Source organism: Platichthys flesus, chromosome 14, assembly GCF_949316205.1.
Source record: "Platichthys flesus chromosome 14, fPlaFle2.1, whole genome shotgun sequence".
Classification (NCBI taxonomy): Eukaryota; Metazoa; Chordata; class Actinopteri; order Pleuronectiformes; family Pleuronectidae; genus Platichthys; species Platichthys flesus.
In genome coordinates, this window is record NC_084958.1 from 8,897,313 (window position 1) to 8,919,535 (window position 22,223).

Here is a 22,223-nt window from a genome sequence, read left to right on the forward strand (position 1 = left end):
ACGGATGGGACAGAGAGTGAAGGGGTACGCAATCTATTTTCATAATGTCTAACTTACCAAGGAATACCAAATCCACATTCTTCTACATTCCTCAGGAACGAAATGCTGGGTACACTGATTCCTGTCTGTAGACAGGGTAAGATAATAGACTAGATATAAAGATGGATGACACCTCTCCTCTTCCTCCCACTACACAGGAATGAAGCCCAAATATCCCAGATACGAACGCTGCCACCTTGCACATTTTGAAGTCTCCGCGGTAACGATCTGGGTATGGAGCCGTGAAGGCAAGGTCCTGCCAATAAACGCATACGACCAATCATTCTCAGCTGTCAATCATGGCATATGTCACCTCGTTTTGTATAGTATCAAACAACTAAATAAAACCAAACGTATTTGTGTAATGAGCACTTAGACATCAATGTGTGTGATAAGAACTACCTAAAATTGTGCCTGTCCTTTGACTCTTTAGTTTGGGCCATGTCCTATCGACTTTCACGGAGGAGGCAGGATTCTTGACCTGTTCCTACCAGGCACAAGGTTTGGATCAAGACATTTTGGCTTTGATCAGTCCATTTCCATATAGAGTCTATATTTGAGTTGGCTTTGGCAGCGTTACATTGCTAATGGGTTACGATTTTGGAGACTCATTTGGAAATGACACCTCAAATCCATGAGGTTACTTAAGCACTGCTACAGGAACGTGACATTTTATCACAAAAGTTTTTGCTTTCACAAAACTATTTGTGTCAGCCTTTGGCATAAAACGAATACAAGCTTTCACTTAATGTCAAGATCACAACGCACTGTGTGAAATGAGCTGCAAGCATTCAAATGCAATAGCAGCTTCCTGTTGCATGAGGCAAATTTAATGAAGGCTTTTCTGGGGCAAATAATACTGCCATTTCTAACCTGCAATAATAATAATATACAGTATGCGCCATTTGAGATTCAAAGAAGGCCTTAGTGCTGCATGTTAAAGTGAGGTTACTGCTGGGTAGATACAAAGAAGTGACACATCTTTGGGGATCACTACAAGTTGAAAAATACAGCGGTTAATGATTTTAGAGGCGGATCAGAGGAGGCGATATCGGAGAATGCAGAACAGGTGGATGCAACAACACCTGCATGTATAATAATCCTGCAGCAAATAATATCTTTGTTCGGCTCTGGATTGAGATTTTTTTTAAATTTTACTGTGTGTCATCCCTGCAGGGCTGTAGCAATGTATTGTGCACAATTTATTTAGGTCCTGCTGGTGGATTGAGGCAGAACAAACTTTTGTTTTGCCAGTGTACTGAAGCATATTTAAATAAAGCAACCCTTGCAAGCTGGTTCAGAGAATCAACTGGAGCTGCACTGCTCTAATCATGTGACATGCATCACTCTCCACAATCCTCAGTCATACACACCCTCCCTATTTGGCGGTCTGTTTAAGCTGCAATGATTTCCCATCGCTCCCTTCACCTGTCAATGCCTCTGCTGCCCTGCGTCAGTGCTGCTGCCAGCAGTGGCGGATCTAGGCTTTTTCTAAACCAAGGCCAATAAGGGGGCCTCAATTTAAACAGAAGGGCCAGTTATATGTTCAACATCATTTCACAATATCTGATACAGCAAGGTGCACATTTACATTCTTTCTTTGTCTATCTTCTTTGCTCTATAGCTCGATTTTGAATGATTTTCCTTCCACAACATGGATAATCAATTACGCGTTGACGACCCTGTTCTTAGCTTAAAGCTGATGTGCAGTGAAATTCTGCATTTTACAAGACAAGCTATTATATGACTAATTCCTGTTAACACTGGCACGTGCATGCCCACTGTAAGCGAGTGGTCGAGTGAAATGTGTTTTCAGGTTAGCATGGACGTGAAAGTGATACAGACTTTTCAAACTTAAAACGCAGTAGTATGGCTGCAGCCTGAACTGCTATTTAAATACATAAACTCTGTTGGTTCAAATGGAAATACAGGAAGTCTGCTTTGCCTCTGTTTTCCTAGCTAAACGGAGAAAATGTACTTCAAACAGTATTGTAAGTAGAGCAGGCGTGCTGTACGTGTGCCAGGTGTTCCCTGCAGTACCGCTGAGCAGATGTTCTGCAGTAAGCTGAAGCCCTCCTGTAAAGCTGCTCTGTTCGTCTTCATTCAAAACAAACGGCTGCCATTGTCGTTATCTCTCTCGACGCTAGCTCTCTAGTCTGAGCGGCGCACACACGATGCCGTGCAGACTGTGTCGCTGAAAACAATATCTTCAACTTTGACCTTCGTGAAGGAGACAGAACAGGTGAATCCTGATGGGCTGCCCATCTTAGCCGATACACTTCTATCTGATCTGCATCACAACAATAACGAACTCCACAATCAATGACCCTGCAGCAATCTTCATCCCTGCCTCCATCCCCCCAGTTCCATAGCAACACTCCCCTTGGCTCGCCTCAACACTTCCCTCTTTTTTCTTCTCTCCTTTCATTTTCACCTCTCTCTCTCTCTCTCTCTCTCTCTCTCTCTCTCTCTCTCTCTCTCTCTCTCTCTCTCTCTCTCTCTCTCTCTCTCTCTCTCTCTCTCTCTCTCTCTCTCTCTCTCTCTCTCTCTCTCTCTCTCTCTCTCTCTCTCTCTCTCTCTCTCTCTCTCTCTCTCTCTCTCTCTCTCTCTCTCTCTCTCTCTCTCTCTCAGTTGCTCTTGTTCATCCCTCTCTGGTGATTCGTGTCACATGAGATTACAGGATTTCCCATACACAACCAGTGCGCACAAACAGGACAGAACAGTGTTGTTGTGTGTTTGTGTATAACAAGTAATTCCATTAGTCTACAGCCAACAGAATGTGTGTGTCAGTGTGTGTCTCTGCTTGTGTATGTTTGTGCGTGCATGTGCAAGTGGCCGGTGGCTATGCATTTAAAACATATCCATCTCTTGGAAGAGCTTAGCTGTTGAGCTTTGGTCACAATCGGGTTTCCCAAAAGCTCACAAGGTCAGGAACAGTTTCCCTCGCCCTTCTCTAACAAACACTTTCAAGAAAAGTTCTGCTGAGGTATGACCCTGCTACCTGTTACACACACATTCAGGGTGAATCCTAAATGTGCATTCAATTCTTATGCAGTCTATAGTTTAAATATTAGCTCAAGTTAAAACAAGTGTGGCTGAAATGAGACTTTCTCCGTGAAGGGTTGAGGAGGCTCTATATTACATTGTGTGAGGATGAAAATGAAGAAAAATGCATTTTAAAGATTGGAAATCTGGACTTTTCAACATTCGTATTCAAATCATGACAAAACCAAGTATTTTGCAGTAATGATAGTAGCATCACAGAGTAGAGTGTGAAGCATCACAAGTCTGTTGATCAGTGCATTTAAAACCAGTCTTCCACTAATCAGAAAGCTGGTTATCATTTATTAGTTCCTGTCTGGCTGCGCGGCACCTGCAAACTACAAACTCTATACTACTGCTGAGTGGATGAGTCTCAGCCTGATCCTTGTTTGCTGTTTCACTGTTCAGGTTACGCAGTGTCTGACAATATTAAATCCCTGTTTATCTTGGGTTTAGCTCATAAATTCTGCATTTGTGCTGAAAACCTAATTTATCGTTCATTCAGAGGAAAGAGCAACCACTTCCACTTCACTACTAGAATGAATGAAAGCCTAAAGAGCATTAAGAGCTTCATTCAGCTCATGCTACATAATCAGCAGCTGAGAAGAAGAGGAAATACTGAATGGCTGCCGTCTGCACAATCACATAGACATGTGAATGTAATGTAATTTAATTGGGGTTTTCATGAAAATTATACAGCGTCACACAAGTCAAACAGACTTATTCTGTTCATTCAACTCGTTTTCATTGAGCTGTCAGAGCTATAAATACAAGACAACTTCATTATACATATTGTGTCAAAATGATAAGCTAGTAAATACCTGTGGTTCCATCTGCTAAGTTGTGCAGGATTTGCCTTTTTTGCAGTTGTTTATCACCAATAACATTTCCTTCCACTTGCTTTTATAAGCATTATAAATATGTGGAAACAATTCAAAGGGGAAAACCATTTAAATAAAAGGTTTTTATATGCCAAAGCACAGAAACAGCACCAGTAAGGATGTAATGTAAATTTTATTTGATGTTTATTAATTTGTGTTTTAGGTTTGGAACCCTGATGACTGAAAATCACATTTATTTGTGTTTGGGGGTGTTTTCACACCTGAAGGTCCACACCAAGGTTAATGTTCTTATTTTGTTTTCACATTGTAATTGAGGGAAGAGACTAAAAACTTCTCTAATATATACTTTGACATTTGATTGCATGTGAAAATCCTCAACAGTATGCAGTAAAAAGAGAAGCAGACCTGCCAGCCGCTTCCGCCTCTTTTACTCTCGTCTTGTTCCTTACTGCTTTCTCGACTTACTGCTATTGGTCCAAAAGGCTAAACTACATTGCGGTAACCTCATTTTGGTTGTAACACTTGTTTGGGTTCACCAACACTAACTTTATAGAGAAGACATATAAAATGATATAGAATGATGGAATATCTCAGCCCTAAAGGTACCTGCTCCTTATTGACCTTTGATTCTGTCACAAATCAAGTTGTGATACCTTTTTCTTTACACCTCTCTGGCCCTCTGGAAGAAACACAATGGTCCCAGTTCACTTGTAACCAGGCACATTGGGTGTGATGGCTGCATTGAGACAGGCAGGAAGGTGGGATGATTTCATGGCAGGGTTGGCCTGCATGCAAAGCTTTAACATCAGGATGGTGGTGATGTAGTGAGTCACTGTGTGGCAGAGGCGACAGTGGCTGCTTCTCCGAGCGGAGCTGACGCTCATAATTCATCCAGCTTCACTGAATCATCAGTAAAAAGAAAGAGACTAGAGGGCTCCGGCTGCTGTGTCTCAGCTGTTAGCTCATCACTTCACGTCACCGCCACGTGCACGAGCCGCTGACGCTCTCCGTTAAACTGGTTTGACTTCACAGTGGAACAATGTGCTCTGAAGGTCCACGATGAGCGAGTGTACTCATCCATAAACAAATAAATCAAAATAGAGTGAGAGTCAGAACCTGACTCCAGTCCCTAGCTGTGGGCAGAGAGTCCCGAGCGCAGCTATTGACTCACATGGAGTGGCATTTTTTAACAAAAAATGACTCAGAAGTTGCGAATTAGGCACCACAGTTATGGCAATGTCTGTCAACAAGCCCCCTCGTGGGTCGTTTCTTTTTCCTGACAGTGATTGTGGATGAAAGGCGATGTCTGCCTGGATGACTGCGGCCCTGAGGTCTGGGTTCACAGAGCAGGCAGCCGCTCTCAAACATCCAGCATGTGTCTTATTGATTCTCAATGTAACCTGGGTTCACTTCACTGCTACTTCTGAATCACTGCCACGGAAAAAACCTAGAGCCATGTTGAGCTGCATCACTGTGTCACTAACGTGTTAAGGTTTCAATACCGTGGCTCAGCTTTCAACTCCACAAAAACGATCTCCATCCAGATGAGCTTTGTATCAGAAGTATCACCCGTCCGTACCAACACAGGAGAAAGCACCAAACACGTGATCGTTCACCTACACTGGACATGAGTGTGCTTGTCTCTTCTGGAGTTGGTTGTTGGTTACAGAAAATACAACACGAGAGGAACAGTGATGGTGAAAAGTGAGAGCAGGAATTTCATGTCTTGAAGTGATGATGAGGTGGAACTCTTCCTTACAGGGAGTGTCGCACCGGGGCCGAATGGGTGAGCGGCTCGTGTGCGGGGGGGGAACATCTTGCTTTTCATTCCATGTTATCAGGTTAAAGCAGCCACACTGCGAGCGGGAGCCGCGCTGCTCCTGGAGAGAGTCTGGGTCTCGCCTGTTTTCTCCGCATGATGTTCACAGCAAAACAGACGGTGAGAAATGAGCTTTCACCACAGTTTAAATGTTTATACCTGTGGAATATGCCACAAACATATAAACTGGCTGTTTCAAAGTAAAAGCACTCTAGCACGTCTGTTGACTGAATCCATTTTAACAAGGTTTATATTATGACATATTTGCAGATCTGTCATTTATTTGAGTACACATGCTACGTTAATTCAAGCAAATACAGTAGATGTAGCAGAAACCTCAAGAAGCAGCTGTGCAGCTAACACAGGCGCCCTGTGTGGACAACAGATTTGCACGAGAAGCAGCCGTCACGTGCGGCACACGCACCCAGTGAGGCCACTGGGTTTGAGCGCTTTGTATTCACCGCTGGTAGACGAGTCGTGACTGATAGTCATCATCAGGAGGCGAATATGGGCGACTCCATCATCATTTACAAACGCCGGAAACACCACAGTAGTGTGGACGACAGTAATAACCATAGCAACAGTGATGCTTTTTAAAAACTAAATTTATCGATTCCCTGACAATGTTTAAACAACATTTTTTTACTCACAAAAAAGTCTGAATTGACTTTAACGCAATACAAATTCTAGTCTGTTCAAACTACAGTTAATATTGTTGTAATACCGCGTCGTATTTTGTAATGAATCAACTGTGCTGAAACTGCATTTATCATGAGGCAAAAGCCCATAGCTACGAGTGTCCCCAAAGAAATGTCTGCTTTCTAGATTTCAAAAGAAATAAAGATTTACTTTGGTGGGGTGAAGTTAAATATGATGCAAACAAATTGTTTCTCTTAGGTGCTGGACACTAAAAGGATATGTGGAATGGGGGATAAATGTATGGACGATGAGGGCAAGAGGCTGAGGCTGAGTGATGTTTTATACCCACACATTAATCTCTCTCTCTCTCATGCTCTCCTTCTCTCCCACCCCCTCTCACTCATCCTCTCCCTCTCTCAGCAGCTCTGTGTATAGCGACACACACTAATCTCAGATAATAGCTCAATTGGAACCGCAGACTTCTTAATGATCACTTTGGGGAAGGTGGCTCTGAGACATGCAACCACAGGGCAGATAGGGCCAGCCAAAGAGGAAACACACACACACACACACACACACACACACAGACACACACTTCACACAGATGGACACAGCTGTATCAGAGCAATGGCCTTCAACGTTTTTCTGGCAAATTAAGACAGAAAATGCAAATCATCCTGGGAGAAAATGTCTGGTCTGATTTAAAACCTGATTTATACTTAATTAACTTATTATCAAAGAAGCACACTGTTGATCACATGAACTGCTTAATAACTAAAGGTAAATTATCTTCATTTTATTATTAAATTATTAAATTATTCTAAAACATTAGGGCTGAATAATGATTATTATCATTGATTGATTACTCTGCTATTTTGCTGCTACTTTACTAATCTCAAGGGATGTGCATTTTCACTTCAAACTTGATTTTTAAATAATTTGTGACTCATGTCAGTCCAACACTGACTCAATAATCAATTGAGTCAATTCACATATAACATTCAGCTTTTGCCATAAAACATCCCCTTTATGTAGGCTAATACAAAAGGGTACACTAATAAAGGCTCTGCTGTGATTTTGGAGGCGGCAAGCGAGTGAGTTAAAATATACTTAATTCACTCAGAGCGGACACATAAAGTGCATCATCATGTTGAAAAGATACAAAATAAATAAGTAAATAGTATCAAAAAACAAAAAATAGATTACAAAGAGAATTTGCCAGAAACACAAACAACCTCTTTAATTCAATCTAAGAATCAAAATAATTTCTACGCCCGTTTTCTATGATTAGTTTTTCCACATCATCAACATTGAGCTCTATGAGCCTTATACAACCACATTTAAATCCACTAGATCCAGGTTAAATTTGGATCTGTATGAGTATGGGCTATAGAGATAAAATGTTACTGACTGATTTAGCCATATCATACTTACACCAAGTTTCATGATTTTCGTTTTTTTTTTGGGTAACTTTGCCAACTATAAATCACCAACGGAAACATAACCTTCTTGCAGGAGGTAGAAAATTGTGCTGCTGGGTTAAGTAAGTTCCATCAAGCTCAGAGAACAACAACAACAACCTGCCAGGGCAAGACAAACAAGGCCAACAGTTCTCAAAATGTGGAGCTAACTGGAAATGTTTGTGCTCCTGCTGCCCATCAACAGAGAGAGTCACAATACTTCTGAGGGGAGGAGAGGAGAGGAGAGGAGAGGGAAAAATCTAAGAGCAAACCGTCTTCTCTTTCTGAAGAGGAACAACAAAGTGGTTGGAAATGAACTCCAGGGGATGAGTAACAGATCAGCACAAAAAAAATTAAAACCAAACTTGCCCTCAAGTTGCCAAACAATACCTGAATCATTTCAAGGAACAGAATGGTAGACGCTCCTGCCAGGAACCCAGCATGAAGTCCAGCACAAAACAACAACATGGTGAGAAGCCAAAAGTGCTGGACGATAGTAATTAAAGTAAGACCTCTGGAGTATTTTGACCTAAGTCTCATTATAATGTCCAAATGGATTTATTTTGTGACATACGACAGTTAGTAACTGCTTGACACGTGCCCTGGATGTAATATAGAAACAGGATAATGAGGAGTTTTAGCATTTATTCAGAAACGATATTAGGTGGCATTGAACATTCACCATTTAATGTTGGGGTTTTAAAACTGGTGCAATAACGTTAAACGTATGCTGAGTGGACATAAACGGGCTATTCTCTGTAACATGTAAACAGGAATATGAATGGATAATTCTTATAGCAGGTCATTACAAACCCGCCAAATACTCAGAGTAATGTCTTATTCAGAATATCGGTGCACCTGTTAACGTAGTCGGGAAGGAGTCAGGTGTAACAGTTGTAAGCTGAGCTTTAAAAACTGGAGACTTCAGTATGAGACAAAGTATTAATAAAGGGTGCCAGTCTACTTTGAGCAGTTCTACATTGTTCACGGTGTAGAGGAAGCTGCATCCACTGAAAGGCTTTGGAATAAAGACGTAAACAATGACTCCAGGAGCTGTGGGAGAGCGCTCGCAGTTTTAAAAGTGAGTTTCCATCCGAAGGAGGATTTATTCTGCAAAAAAGATGGAGCACAAAGGGGGGAGCCACGCAGTTCGCCGATTCTGCATCACGGAGGAAAACAAAGGCACCCGTTCAGCTCTTCTTCAGGTGCAGATTTTAAATTCATGAATGCGGACGTAAGAAGAAACAGATCGTTATCACATCCAAGCATGAGAACAAAGTGGAGCGGACACGCGCCGGACTTTGAAGGTAGCGCAGATGCGATGGAGAGTGGCTGATACGCCGCTATAATCATAAGGAGGATTAAACAGCAGGTCCGTGTAAGAGTTGGCACAGATCTGACTTTGAGAATTCGAGGCAGAGTTCTTAAGCTGCAGCCTCAAACTCCGGGACGCAGCGAGGAGCGCGGCGGCTTTGCATCTCATCCTCACTTCAAAAATATGATGCACTCTGTGGACAAAGTTTCTATCGTGGTGCATGTGGATTCAACTTGCCTATATCTGTGGGAGAGCAGAGTTCATTGGTGTGAATTCATCTGTCTTTATATTCTGTATTAGGATTATCAAAAGTGTCAATACCGCAACACTTTTTTGATCCTACATGTTTAAAATGATACAGTCTACTCAACAAACTAATCTTTGGACACATAATAAGTTATTTCAACAATATTAATAGAAATGAATAATGACAGTTCACTAGCACTCTGTAGCAGTAAGTGGGGACGGGGCAGTGTGCTAACAGAAGAATAGGTTTTCTTCTACAACCTCTGATAACTACAGCTGTGGTCGGCAACTGGCAGCCAACAGTCAATAATATCTGCCCCACCGGATCATTTTGGTAATTTGATTATTTTTATTTGACCATGATGGACAGACATATATGTTCACAGGTATCACGGGTGCTGATTCACTTTCTCTTTAGCAATTTGACAGCAAAGTAAAAGCACACCGTTTGTTTTGTTGCCATAATGCTTTCTAGTGGGACGAGGTACAAGGCTTTTGTTTTGAAAAGTTGTGAACTTGGGTCTGATAGTATGCAGAATGCTTAACATACTTCTGAAACTGCCGACATGCAATGCAGGGGAAAATAACAGTGGTTTAGTAAACCATTTAAATGTATGGATAAACCACACATGTGAACAGTAATCATTTTATGATAAACATGGACTATGAATTATTAAACCAGGTAAGATGAACGCAAAGGTTTCTACCGTCACTCTGCACCATAGACCCTTTATAAACAGCAATTTTTTCCAAGTCAAGGTTGCATTAGAGAAACCATACAGAAACAAAACTACTGATGCTCAACCTGTGGCTGTTACATCATTCCCCCAGAAGCAAACCTGTGAATGACTGGAGGCTGGAGAACAAGGCAGCTTGAAAAAAAAAGATCAGAATAACCTTATCTGCCTAGGACCTTTTTATCTTTTTATCATGGTATTGAAAGTTGTATAGAATGTACATATGCCTTTATGCCAGCATTCATCAGGTCCATACTTGTGTCCCTGCTTGTACAGTGAATTATGAATCTATGAATGTGTGGGTGCACGCAGCCAGTGATTGGTCAGCAGGGAATGCGAGTTCTGATGAGGGGGGATGGTTGGGTAGATGAAGAGATGGGAGCGCCGTCTGGGGGTGGGCTGGTGGGGGATGGTGGTTATAGGGGAAAAACAGGGTGGAGGATGGTGGAGGATAATGGTGCATATAGAGGGTATGATTCGGATATGAGCAGCGACAACGTTTTTAAGGCTTATACACGTGTTTTCCGTGAATTTGCACCACCCGGGTTAAAAACAAGAGGACACATAAATCGGGAGCTGCAGCACAGGTTCTCCGCTGTCGGCATATTTCACAAACCACGGTCCGTTGCACACGTTCAGTCACTGGATGCTCGGTCCTGGCACTGTACTGTAAAATAATATATCGAGAATGTAAGAAGAAGTGACAGAAAGTGACGCCCTCCCTCGCAACCACTTCACAGTCCACCAGGAGACAACTGTGTAATTTCTGATGTGTGTAGAAGCTGGACCATCAGCCCACGAGTCTGTGCAGATCAAGTTTCACTCCGCTGCGCTACGCTGTCTTTGAGCTTTTTCAGATGTAGAAATAGCAGAGAGCGCTTCCAGACTCAACCCCTGAGTTTGACTTTAATAGTGACACATTAATAAAATATCGCCAGAGCTGCGCGATGTGCCCGAGCACCTCTTCTCCAAATCAAACGTGGTTCAAGTTGAACAACTAAAAACCTTTAAGGCTCATTCATGCTCTACACACGGAGGGAGCTGTCGGCCCATCTCAAGACCACCTCGCACTGTAAATCGTCTGAGCTGGAAAGAGAAAACTCACGATGTATGTGTTCACATTCAACTATAACGGTTGAATAGTCCGACTGCTCTCCCTGTATGTTGTGTCTGCTCCATTGGACCAGTTTCTGGACTGGTGTTTTTGTCGAGGAAGAACTTGAAGTTTGTTTGCTAATAATGCTAAAAGGGAAAACAGGCTGCCTTGATTTAAGCTACTTTTGAGGCTCCTATTTTGTAATTTGATCGCACTGCAATTACTGTACTTTATACTATCTACTTTTTCTTTCTTTCTGTGCAATTTCTTCCAGCCATAAACTGCATTTCCTTCCATTGTGTTTGGGCATTACAGGCAGACACACAACCTTATCTGCCGTCGCCGAGTTTGTGGTTGTCGGAACCTATCGCCTCTGTGCTGCCCTCTAGTGGAGGCATTGCTTACGACCATGTCAACGTAAATGACGCATGGTGGTATATGGGAAGTGATAGTTGCGTCATTTGAAACAGTAATGTGTTCTCGTCCATAAAGGCAGAATAAATGCTCCTTCAGCCAATCAGCGGTCCAGCACTGTGAGGATTCAAATGCAGAGACGGATCTGACTCTGCATACACACACACACACACACACAGCCTGATCCGCCTGCCCACGCGGATACAGCGAGCCTCACAAGGAGAGGAGATGGATGCAGAAAGTGAAGGCCACTCTCTAATTTAATGTACAGTATGTAACAGGGTATGTAATGGTGGACTGTCGCCATCTTCAAATCGTGGGTTGACAGTGGTCTCAGCTTTCAGGACAGAAGTGTTTTCACTCAAACACTCAACATGTCGGGAGCTCGGACTGATGGAAAAGACACTGTGGGTAATAAAACCTCGTTCACAATTTCCTCCTTCATTCATAAAATGAATTCTGAGGAAAGGCTGGCAGAGCTATTTTCTCTAAACAGCATACCAGTGTCTGTATGCGTGTGTGTCTGTGTGTGTGTGTGTGTGTGTGTGTGCGTGCGTGTGTGTGTGTGCGTGGCTGTGACACATGAATGTTTTAGGAGCAAAGATGCTCAAAATGACCTGCTTTTTGTTGGCGCGCCCCAGGATACATCCTGCTGCTTTCAGAGAAACAATGGAAACATCTCCAGAGTAACAAGTATAAGAATCCCAAAGTGCTTGTGTAGAGCGGGGTTGTTGTGAGTTTGTGGGAGACAGAAGCAGCAGAAACAAACAAAGACAGAGAGATGAATTAGGAGTTAGAGAGAGAGAGAAAGAGAAAGAGAGAGAGAGAGCACATATGTACACATATGTGCTGGGAGGTGCAGGAATTCCTCCCGAGCCACAATTAACCCAGACACATGAGAACCTAGCTCCGCGGAAAACATGCAGAGCTTGGCTTCGGAGTTGGCACAGCATCACTGGTTTCTTCCGAAAAATATAGGCCACTGGCACGCCGTCAGAAGAAAACTGAAATTCTATTATTTCTGCACAGACACATCCAAGACCGGGTTGAGCATCGCCTATGGCTGACAGTCATCACAACACTGAGCCCAGCATCATGATGCTCCCTCCCTCTCAAATGTCAAAGTGATGTTTTTGAGTATAACCCGATACGTTTGTTCAGAAGTCAATATCCAGTAGTCAGGTGATGAAAGATATTCGGCAAAAAGATGTGATGTCTGAGAGGGGATTTTGGAGTAGGTTTGGCTCTGAAGATGGATAATTTTGATGAAAGCAAAGGATCTGCGATATTTTTCTTCTTCGGGGCATAAAAATAAGAAGATAACTGAAAAATATTCATGTAACACAGTGAAAACACTGCGTTATAGTGATCAGGGAGAAGTTCTTTCTGTAAACACAGCTCAGGAAAAGTCTGTCGGGCGTCTGTACTGTGCACTGAGCAGTTAACTGTGATCAGCGCTCGATTCCACAGCGTAAAACAGGATCTGCTGTAGTACATGAGCCAGTTAAACAACAAGGAGCTAAGGGGATAATCCAGAAAAACACAAAACAAAGAATCTGATGGTCAAATTGGTTCCAAGATTTTTTTTTAAATGTCTGTATGCAAAGCATCAGTTGTGAATATTTTTCCTAGATATGAAAATACACATGTCTATGATTGTGAGAGGGTGATTCTGTGATTTTGGAACCAAATCAACCCTCATTTGAAAAAAAAAAAACATGTTTACTAACATTTCTATACTTGTATGGCTAAGGGATGAAATCACCTACGCACACGGTCTGAGGCAGACACACGCACACACACACACCTAATCCCGACTAGGTACATGGTTTTATTTGTGCCTCTTTGGAGACTCTAAGCTTTTGTGTCTCCCTGAATATAAGGTAATGTCATGCACAGTGAGCAAACAGGAAAAACAAATAGATAAAGAGCAGATATATTCAACCCTGAAAATAATGTGAAATTACGAGAGGACAGAGAGCTGAGGGAGACACTGGTGCATTTTCTGCTTCATATAACGGTTCTGAGAAAATACATTAAGCTAAAGAAGCTTCAATAAAAACACTGGAGTCAGGAACAGACCATTAAACGCACAAAATGTAACTTCGGCAGCTGAGGGTCTCTCGATCCAAACAATAACAGAAAGCTTCATGCTCGTGAGGCAGCGAGGGAGTTGTTCTCTTCGCCACAAATGCAAATGAAAATCTATGGGACGCAACAGATTCCAGTTTGACTCGCAGCACCCAGCAGGTTACAATGACTAATTGTGATCCATTACAGGTGAACTACAAACATCCATCCGTCCATCTATCTATCAAGTGTACCGATTAACCTTTTGAGGGTCTCAGGGAGAGGCTGGGGCCAGCTGATTTGGGCGAGAGGCGGGTTCACCCTGGATAGGTCGTATCTTGGGGTCGACATACAAACACAAACAACCATTCACACTCACATGTTCAGTTCAGAGTCTCCACCTGACCCAACCCCAAATTTGTATATGACATTGGATTTTGGGCAAAGCCTGGATTACCTGGAGAAAAACTACGCAAACATGACGGGCACGTGCAAACTTTGCACAGTAAGCCCCCGGCCAAAACCAGGATTCAAACCGCAAACCTTCTCCAGTGTAAGCTGGGGAATGAATGAACAGCCCGCTGGCTAACAGGAAAGCAGTGTGTTTTCCCCTTAGCCGCTGATTAAGCAGAACAATACGAAACGCCAAGTTTAAGATAATTTAGGTACACAAGTCGACCAAAAATATATAACACAAATCAAGTCGCTTTTTGGACATTTCATAGAAGAACTGTTCTGTATTATATCTTTATAATTCAGATCATAATAACACAATTCATTTGAGCTCATAGTTCTGAGAGGGTTTAGCATTGATAAGACCATGATTGCGGCGGGGGGGGGGGGGGGGGGGGGGGGGGGGCGATGACTCCTCCTTATTGAGATATTTGCATCCATAGTGTTATTTGCATCCATAGTGTTACCATAATGTATTCCTCCACTGAGGGCTCACTTACGACAGTTTTCTTCATCACTGTTGTCTGAGCAGTCGTCATCGTCGTCGCACCTCCAGATGGTCGGTATACACCTTTTGTTGTTGCACTGGAACTGTCCATCCTCACACTCATCCGAGGCTGCAACAACAGAAACACACACACACTTACAAACAGGGTCCAGATGGATGAGAGACAAACCCCCATGTTGTAGTAACCGCAACTAGTTCAACTGTCATTTGCAAATGAATGCCTAATTGATATTCAGCCTCCATTCAGGTCAATTGGCTGAGCCTCTTTCAGCGTCATGCTCTGTGTTTATTCTTTTTTTTTTCTTTCAGTTATTGATCCAGTTTTTATTTCAGGATATAATGAGCAGCAGCAGCAGCGGAGGAGGAGGAGGAGGCCCAGAGTCTGTCAGCAGTCATGAGGACAAAGATTCTACTACAGCTCTCCCGATGCAGTATGGATGCTCAGGAACACATGACACACTCTCATAGGCTTTTCTTTCCCACCTCCCTCATCCCACGCAAGCATTTATTCACACACAGAGACATAACGGATTTCATATTAACTAAGTCTGAATTTTAAGTGTTAATTATTAAGTTTTTTTGCTTTTTTTCCCCTCTCTTTTGGCAAAAAATCACCCACACTGAGTAGGAGCGCTCCCAGTCGCTCACCTCTACATCCCACCACAAACACACGCTCTCTCACCCACACACACACACACACACACACACACACCGGTATATTCTATTGGATTCCTGTCACACTGACCTGCCGTTAGCTGCAGCCTGAGGATGAACAGATGTAGAAGTAGCAGTGTCCTTATATCCGTCCACATGTCTGGAGCAGGTGATGGAGCTCAGCCTCATTCACATCCACTGAACAAAGCCCGAGAGCCGCTCTGCTTGACGCGCTGCTGCGACGCCAGTGCTGCTGCCTGTCTCGGTGTGTGTGTGTGTGTGTGTGTGCGTGTGTGTGTGTGAGTGAAAGAGAAACTCCCCCTCCCTCCATCCTCTCCGCCTCCTCCCACATCCCTCCATCCTCCATCCCTCCTCCTCACTGGCTGCCCGGAGTGTGACGTCAGCACGCAGGGCGGAGCTACAGCTTTACAGAATAGAATGGAGCTGTAAATTGTTTTGATTGGTGTTCTTTTCATTTGTGTGCATTTCTTCTTTACTTTGTGACTTTGTTAAGAAAAGTTCAGCATATATTATTGATATACTATAGTTATCATTATGGTGATCATAGAATAGAATTTGTCTTGTTCTTTTCATTTCCACAATTTTTAAAACTTACTATATAATTTATGTTAATTATAATTGCATTAAGATAAGATAAGATGCAGCTTTATGGCTAATGCGAAGAGGAAATTCACAGATGAGACAGTGGCACAAGGAGGGATTTTTTTTATATAGCAATAATATAAATGGAAATAGTAATTATAAGACAATTATTGTAAAGTAAAGAGAAGAATGTCTGTTGTTTTGACTGTGGTTCCTTTTGTTGTTTTTCTTTATATAATGTAAATTTGTATCACAATATCAATAGTAAAGCACAGAATATCTCACTTACTAATTTACATGTTTTTCATTTCTGTTAATCATTTTGTAACATTAAGGGCTGTATATATGTTAGTGCTGTATAAAGTTTAGTATTATTACTAGATTTTGAAATATAATAGAATAAGCGTGATTAGTTTTAATTTTTTTTTTTGAATCTTTATACTAAAACACAGAAGTTATAATTGAATATTACTAATTAAATATAACCAACAAATATGTGAGTTGTAAAAACTTTAGAAAGGTAAAACAGTCAGCGCCCTTTTAGCCCTTCTGAAGAGCAATGGCAGCTGTTTCCAGATGCAGGACCTGGCTGGAGATAAGACTGTGGCTGGGGTTTAAATGGTTAATATTTTAAATTCACACCCACCGAGTCAGTGAAATCAATTTTAGAGCAAGACATGCAGGTTTTGGTGGAACAGTGGTGGGGACCAACAGGAGCATATGGGTTCAGAAAGGTCAAGCAATGTTGTGTCCCTGTGGTGTCTGGTGTTGATTTTTCGGCGAAGTCATTTAGAAATAAAGTAGCCAGCCTGAGTTCTGCTCAGGAACGCTGCAGTGGATCCTTCCAGGTTTTTCAAAGTCCAAACAACAGAGAGAAAGGAAGAAATGCACTGTTGTTGATTAAGAGAAAAGGAAGATGTGGGACAGTGTGACTTCAGCAGAAACCAGCACGGTGAGCCCCACCTGTTTCACTCTCTGTACTTTACTGTATCCTGCTCAACAACCACATTATTAATATACCCCCTGAGCAGTAATGTAATATAATTCTCATCTATATGCAAATTATGAGAGTGCTAAGGTGAACCGCAGGCTGTACTTTCTCCTAGGCAGCAGCAACAGGAAAAGGCCCCTGCACCTCTTTTATTAACCAAACTGCAGCACTGTTGCTCTTACTAAACACAACAAGGTACCAGTTGTCTGCAGATAAAAGTGCATCAATGGCCACAGGGTCTAGCCTCTCTAAGCTAAAGAGAACAAGGCTGTCTTTCAAAACTAGGTCACGACCACTGCTCATCATTTAATGGTGATAAGCTGAGGGATAACTTAATCCCCCCTCATAACCGCAACATATAGCAAACACACAAAGAGACTCTGACACACATATGCACATATTAAGCAGCACAAACAATCGCATTTGCAGCCATTGGAGTCATGGCAGTGAGGTGAAAATGGATTGTAGTTGGTAGCTGTTGTCATTGTTTCACAAGCGCAGTGGTTGTTGAACAGGCGCTCAAATCATTCAAAGGAATTACTGTCTGAAAATGAGTAAGCAACACCAGCCCCAGTGATCAATTCTGAATCTGAGTTGTGAGCGGGATGTTTAGTGACACAGGAAAACGTCACAAAAAACAATTTGAATTCTAACTTTGTGAAAAAGCTACTTGCCTCTTTAAAGTTGTAAGTTAAATGACCTGGGAATCACAAAGCAATAAGCTTTCAGCCTCAAATTCGATCAGCTTAAGCCATTTTCCGACATGACCTGCGAATGATGTCCAGAGATTTGGGTCTGGACTTTATCTGTAGTTTGCCTTTCACGCATGCACAACACAGCGGGGAAGTTAGTTTTCTGCCCAGACACTTTCAAAAACAACAAATCTTCCGCATTACTCGGGCGAGAGCAGCCGGGTGCAACAGGCAGAGCCAGGAAATTATGTGATTTTGTTTACAGCACATTGACACAGTCCCTGGCTCTTATCACCACAAACTCACTTGATATATTTATCAGTGTCTTATACGTGTGTTGGCGCTTTTTCCCCATGAGATATATATTTCCGTTTGTGTTATTATGTTTGTTTTTTTACACTTTTGCATCTGTCGAGTGTTAGAACCGGGGAAATCCGGTGGGGGGGGGGGGGGGGGGGTTCTCCTGCTGTGCACTCACATTGGATTCTGCGGACTGTATTACACATGTTATTTGGGCCCGCCTAGCTTGCTCAAGTAAAAAATTAAAGTGGCTAACATTGATTTAGCACAATAATTGTCTGTGGCTTCATCCGATTCTCACCGATCAGAGATAACACCATCTAAATTGAGTTTACAGTCAATTTGCTCTGGGGAATGAGGAATGAGTCATGACTAAATGAAAATGCTTTTAGCGTGCTGAGGATTAAGCCGGAGGCCGGGCACATCTGAAGGAGAGAGAGACTGTCAGGCATCTGAAATACAGAATTAGTGGAGAGCAGGTTTTGTATACTTCTCGTAGGCCATGCTTGCTCTGGCCTCAGTGCCCAGTTAACTAGGCTCTAAAACACCAGTGTCCATGAACATGGGTGAGCTCGAGTATCAGCTCTGTAAGTTCCCTTCTGTGATTCTTGCAAATAGTTTCAACAAGAATAAAGGAGATGAAGAAAGTAAGAAATACAATTATATGAAAAAGCAATAGCTAAAGTTGACTAAGATGCTGGAAGCTTTGTGACGCCATGCACAGTTGTACTTTCATACTAACATCAGAATGTTAACGACCTTTAGCAGGTATTGTTGCTAAGGACACCAATTGCATTTAAAGTCTAAGCATAGCTACATTTTCAAATTTGAGATTAAACAAAGTGCAGAAGAAGTTGATTGGAATGTAATTTTTGCTTCAGTATTTGCACTGTAGACATTACATTACATTTAGAGGCCGCTTTTATCCAAAGCGACTTACAATAACTGCACACAACCATGAGGGTACAAACCCAGAACCAGAAGAATCAAGAAAGCACCATCTCTCAAGAAAGCCAAACTACAAAGTGCTATAGGTAAGTGCCGTATATAAGTGGCAAGACACGTCTCCACTTCTTCCTGCTTCTCAGAAACGAAGCCAAAATACCCTGGATACTAGTGCTCGACCAATGGCAACTTGTCAGAAAAGGGAGCCTTTTAAAATATGTCAAAGTGATAATGACCAAAAATGATCGAAATCATCTATTTGACATGTACTTTGACTTTTTACATTGGTTGATGTCCCATCCACTAACAGGGGAGGCATGATGTATGACCTATAATGCAGCCACCAGGTGGTGATCAAGAAACTTTGGATTCAGTTTACGGTAGCATCTATATATATATGATAGATACCAAACGTTGGAGTTTAATTCCACACATTCACCCACACACCACTATCACATGCAGTTTTTATTTTAATTTGCAGTCACTTAAGTTCATACATTAATAATTTCACACAGTAATATTATTTGTTCCTTCGATTGTTGGTTTATTATTTAATTTCTCTTAGATTGAGTTACCTGCATGGAGTTCTACTTCCTGATCCAGCAAACAACCTGAGCTGAAGGCGGAGCATGGTTTTATGCAGAGGACCAAACCATGCGCTTTGACATCATGGGGGGAATTAGAGTATTTTTGCTTTGGAATTTACCTCTTTTTTATGTAGTTCTCCACTGTGTGTGTGTATTGGTTCAGTCAGTTAGTAAATATTTTGCCCTCATGGTTCAATATGGAAGGTTGTAGCTGTCCAAGTGGAGATGTGAGAAATGCTGCTGATTCTCTGAGACAAACAACTAATGCTAAATTACCAGTCAAACCTACAAGGACACAGGGAAGAAGATAACCAGCTGTGGGAGCCCTTCATGCTGGAGAGTGGGAAGAAAATTAAGAGAGGTAAATGAATTGTTCAGACATAGCAGAGGGAAGGTTAAGGACTACACATAACAAAACAGAGGGATCAAAGGATCAGAAAGAACACCAGATCACCTAACAGTATATTTAGTTGAGATGTTGGTAAAAGCAATGGCATTACAGTGGACAGAGCAAAACAAGATTCAAAAGGTTATAGTATGTTCAGACTCACTACCAGGATTGGTATCATAACAGTTCATGTCAGCCCACAGCAGAGCAGATACTCTGTATGAAATTTACGAAAACATTGTACTGACTATACATCACAAACTAACTGGAGTCAGGTTCATGTGGATCCCAGCCCACAGGGGCATTGAGGGAAATGCAATGGCAGATTCACTCGTTAAACAATCATTAAAACAGAGTTATTGTAGCTCAGTATGGCCAAAGCCAAAACAGTAATAAGGAGAAAAATCATGACTGACTGGTAATACAATGGGATGAGCGTGGTAAAGGACGCCATCTGTATCAAACAAAGCACAAAGCGGGAGAAATTAAAACAATTGGCAAAAACACCAGAGAGCAAACAGTCATATCTGGGTTAGTAATAGGACACATAGGATTAAACAAAATTCACTTAATAGGGAAACGTCCATCAGGACAGTGTGAATGTGGCTTAGGGGAAGACACTGTGATAAATGTAATTTGTCACTGCCAGAAATATAACACAGAGAGCGAAAAGCTAAAGAAGGAGCTGAGGAAATGGGGGTTGGAAGAGTTAGAAGAATACATGAAGAACTGATTCATTCAGGAGGAAGGGAAATATAAAGTCTTGTTTGAGTTTTTAAAGAAACTGAATTAATGAAGAGGTTAAGGTTTAAGTTGGTGGGGGTATTTCCACAGACCAAACACTCTGATCCACACTCCAGTATAGTAGGTGGGTGTAATGCACCTTTAATGTTAACTGCCAAACCGCCATTCAAGAAGAAGAAGAAGAAGAAGAAGAAGAAGAAGAAGAAGAAGAATTTTGGAGGTCAGTTAATTGAGTTGAAATTGAGCTGTTTTTTTTGCTTATGTACGAGTTGTGTTTCGTTGACCTCTTTCAAGGGCCCTATAACTCTGTTAGTTTAGTTTCTTCAGTATTGTATGTTGTTAAAACGTTTTGGGGAAAATTAACCTTTTTTAACTCTAAATTTGTGTTTTGTATCTTGACTACTTGGTCCACGACAATATAGAGTCTATGGTCTGTACCAATCTCTATAAAAATCTCTCCAGCGGTTGTTGAATAATCACTCAACACAACAAATGTCGACTTTATCTATGATCATAAAGCTTTTGCGATATTTCAACAAGCGACAGTGTCACATCTAAAGCCACACGGCCAGCGTAACCAAAAAATCTGAGTTTTCACACCCACTATAGCTCGTACTCAATATTTTCCTTGTATCAACTGCTGTGGAAGTGATTTGTACGGTTGTCATGCATTGAAATAATTTCGACCCAAAGGGGCACACTGCAGATGTGTCCTGTAAAACACTTTTATGATCACTTACGCCACATCCTTCATCACTCACGCTTTTTAAAGGTGTCTACAGAATTATAAGTGCTACGACTGGGATAAAGTCACTTCAGGACAGATCTTCACCTGGTTTTTAATACGTCTGTGCAGGAGTTTCATATCTTTGGGGAAAGGGTTGTAGGGGGTGTTAAAAAGTCAGGATTATTGAGGTTTTTGTCACCTGACGTCAGGGGCTGGAAAACTGGCAGCAGATCCCTCATTTCCTCAGTATTGCACATGAAGGATATGCAGCCACTACAATCATGGAAATCTGGAGTTACATGTGAAAAGCCGTCCAGGAAATAGTTAGACTTTTACTCAGGCCACATTTCCATTTTAATTAATCGTTGGTGCTGAGCAAACCTACAGTTTTTTCTTCTCTGCTTCACATTCACACACTGCCGTCGCTGGCATCGACAAGGCATCACGGTTCAGTTACAGTGTATCTATCCCCTAATGGCTCCTGAGCACTGACGCAATTAGGCTTGAGTACCTTGCTCCAAGACCACCACAGCAGCTGCTGTTGAGACATGAGAAAGCCACATTTGCCCACTGTTTCCTCCCACCTCCTCCCCAGCTGCTGCAGGGGGGAACTGGAACAGCGACGCTCTGGTCACAAGTCCTGTTTGTCTAACCCAGCGATCTGTGGCTCGGAGATTAGTTCATCCCCTTCGCTTGGTTTTGCACCTGTCAGGGAAATCAGCTGCTGGAGAGTTGGAGCCAGAATCACAAACTGTTCACACAGATCTCTCGGTTGCGAATGCTTGGACACTGGTTTGTCAGACTGCAGCAGGTTTTTCTTTACTCTAATCTAACCTTGGACGTATATATTAGGACGGATGACGCATCTCCACTTCCTGCCTATCCAAAAATGAAGGCCACATATCCCATATT

At 42.1% G+C, this 22,223-nt stretch overlaps 1 protein-coding gene across 1 annotated transcript in view; it reads right to left on the reverse strand.

The window, feature by feature from the left end:
- Window positions 1-15,581, reverse strand: part of LOC133968940 (low-density lipoprotein receptor-related protein 8-like) — an 88,121-nt gene extending 72,540 nt beyond the window's left edge. Inside the window, exons 1-2 of the mRNA XM_062405199.1 lie at window positions 15,426-15,581; window positions 14,673-14,789 (exon numbers count right to left, since the gene is read on the reverse strand). Of these exons, the coding sequence (XP_062261183.1) occupies window positions 14,673-14,789; window positions 15,426-15,492 (184 nt within the window). The 5' untranslated portion in view covers window positions 15,493-15,581. The remainder of the gene's footprint in view (window positions 1-14,672; window positions 14,790-15,425) is intronic.
- Window positions 15,582-22,223: the final 6,642 nt, after the last annotated feature.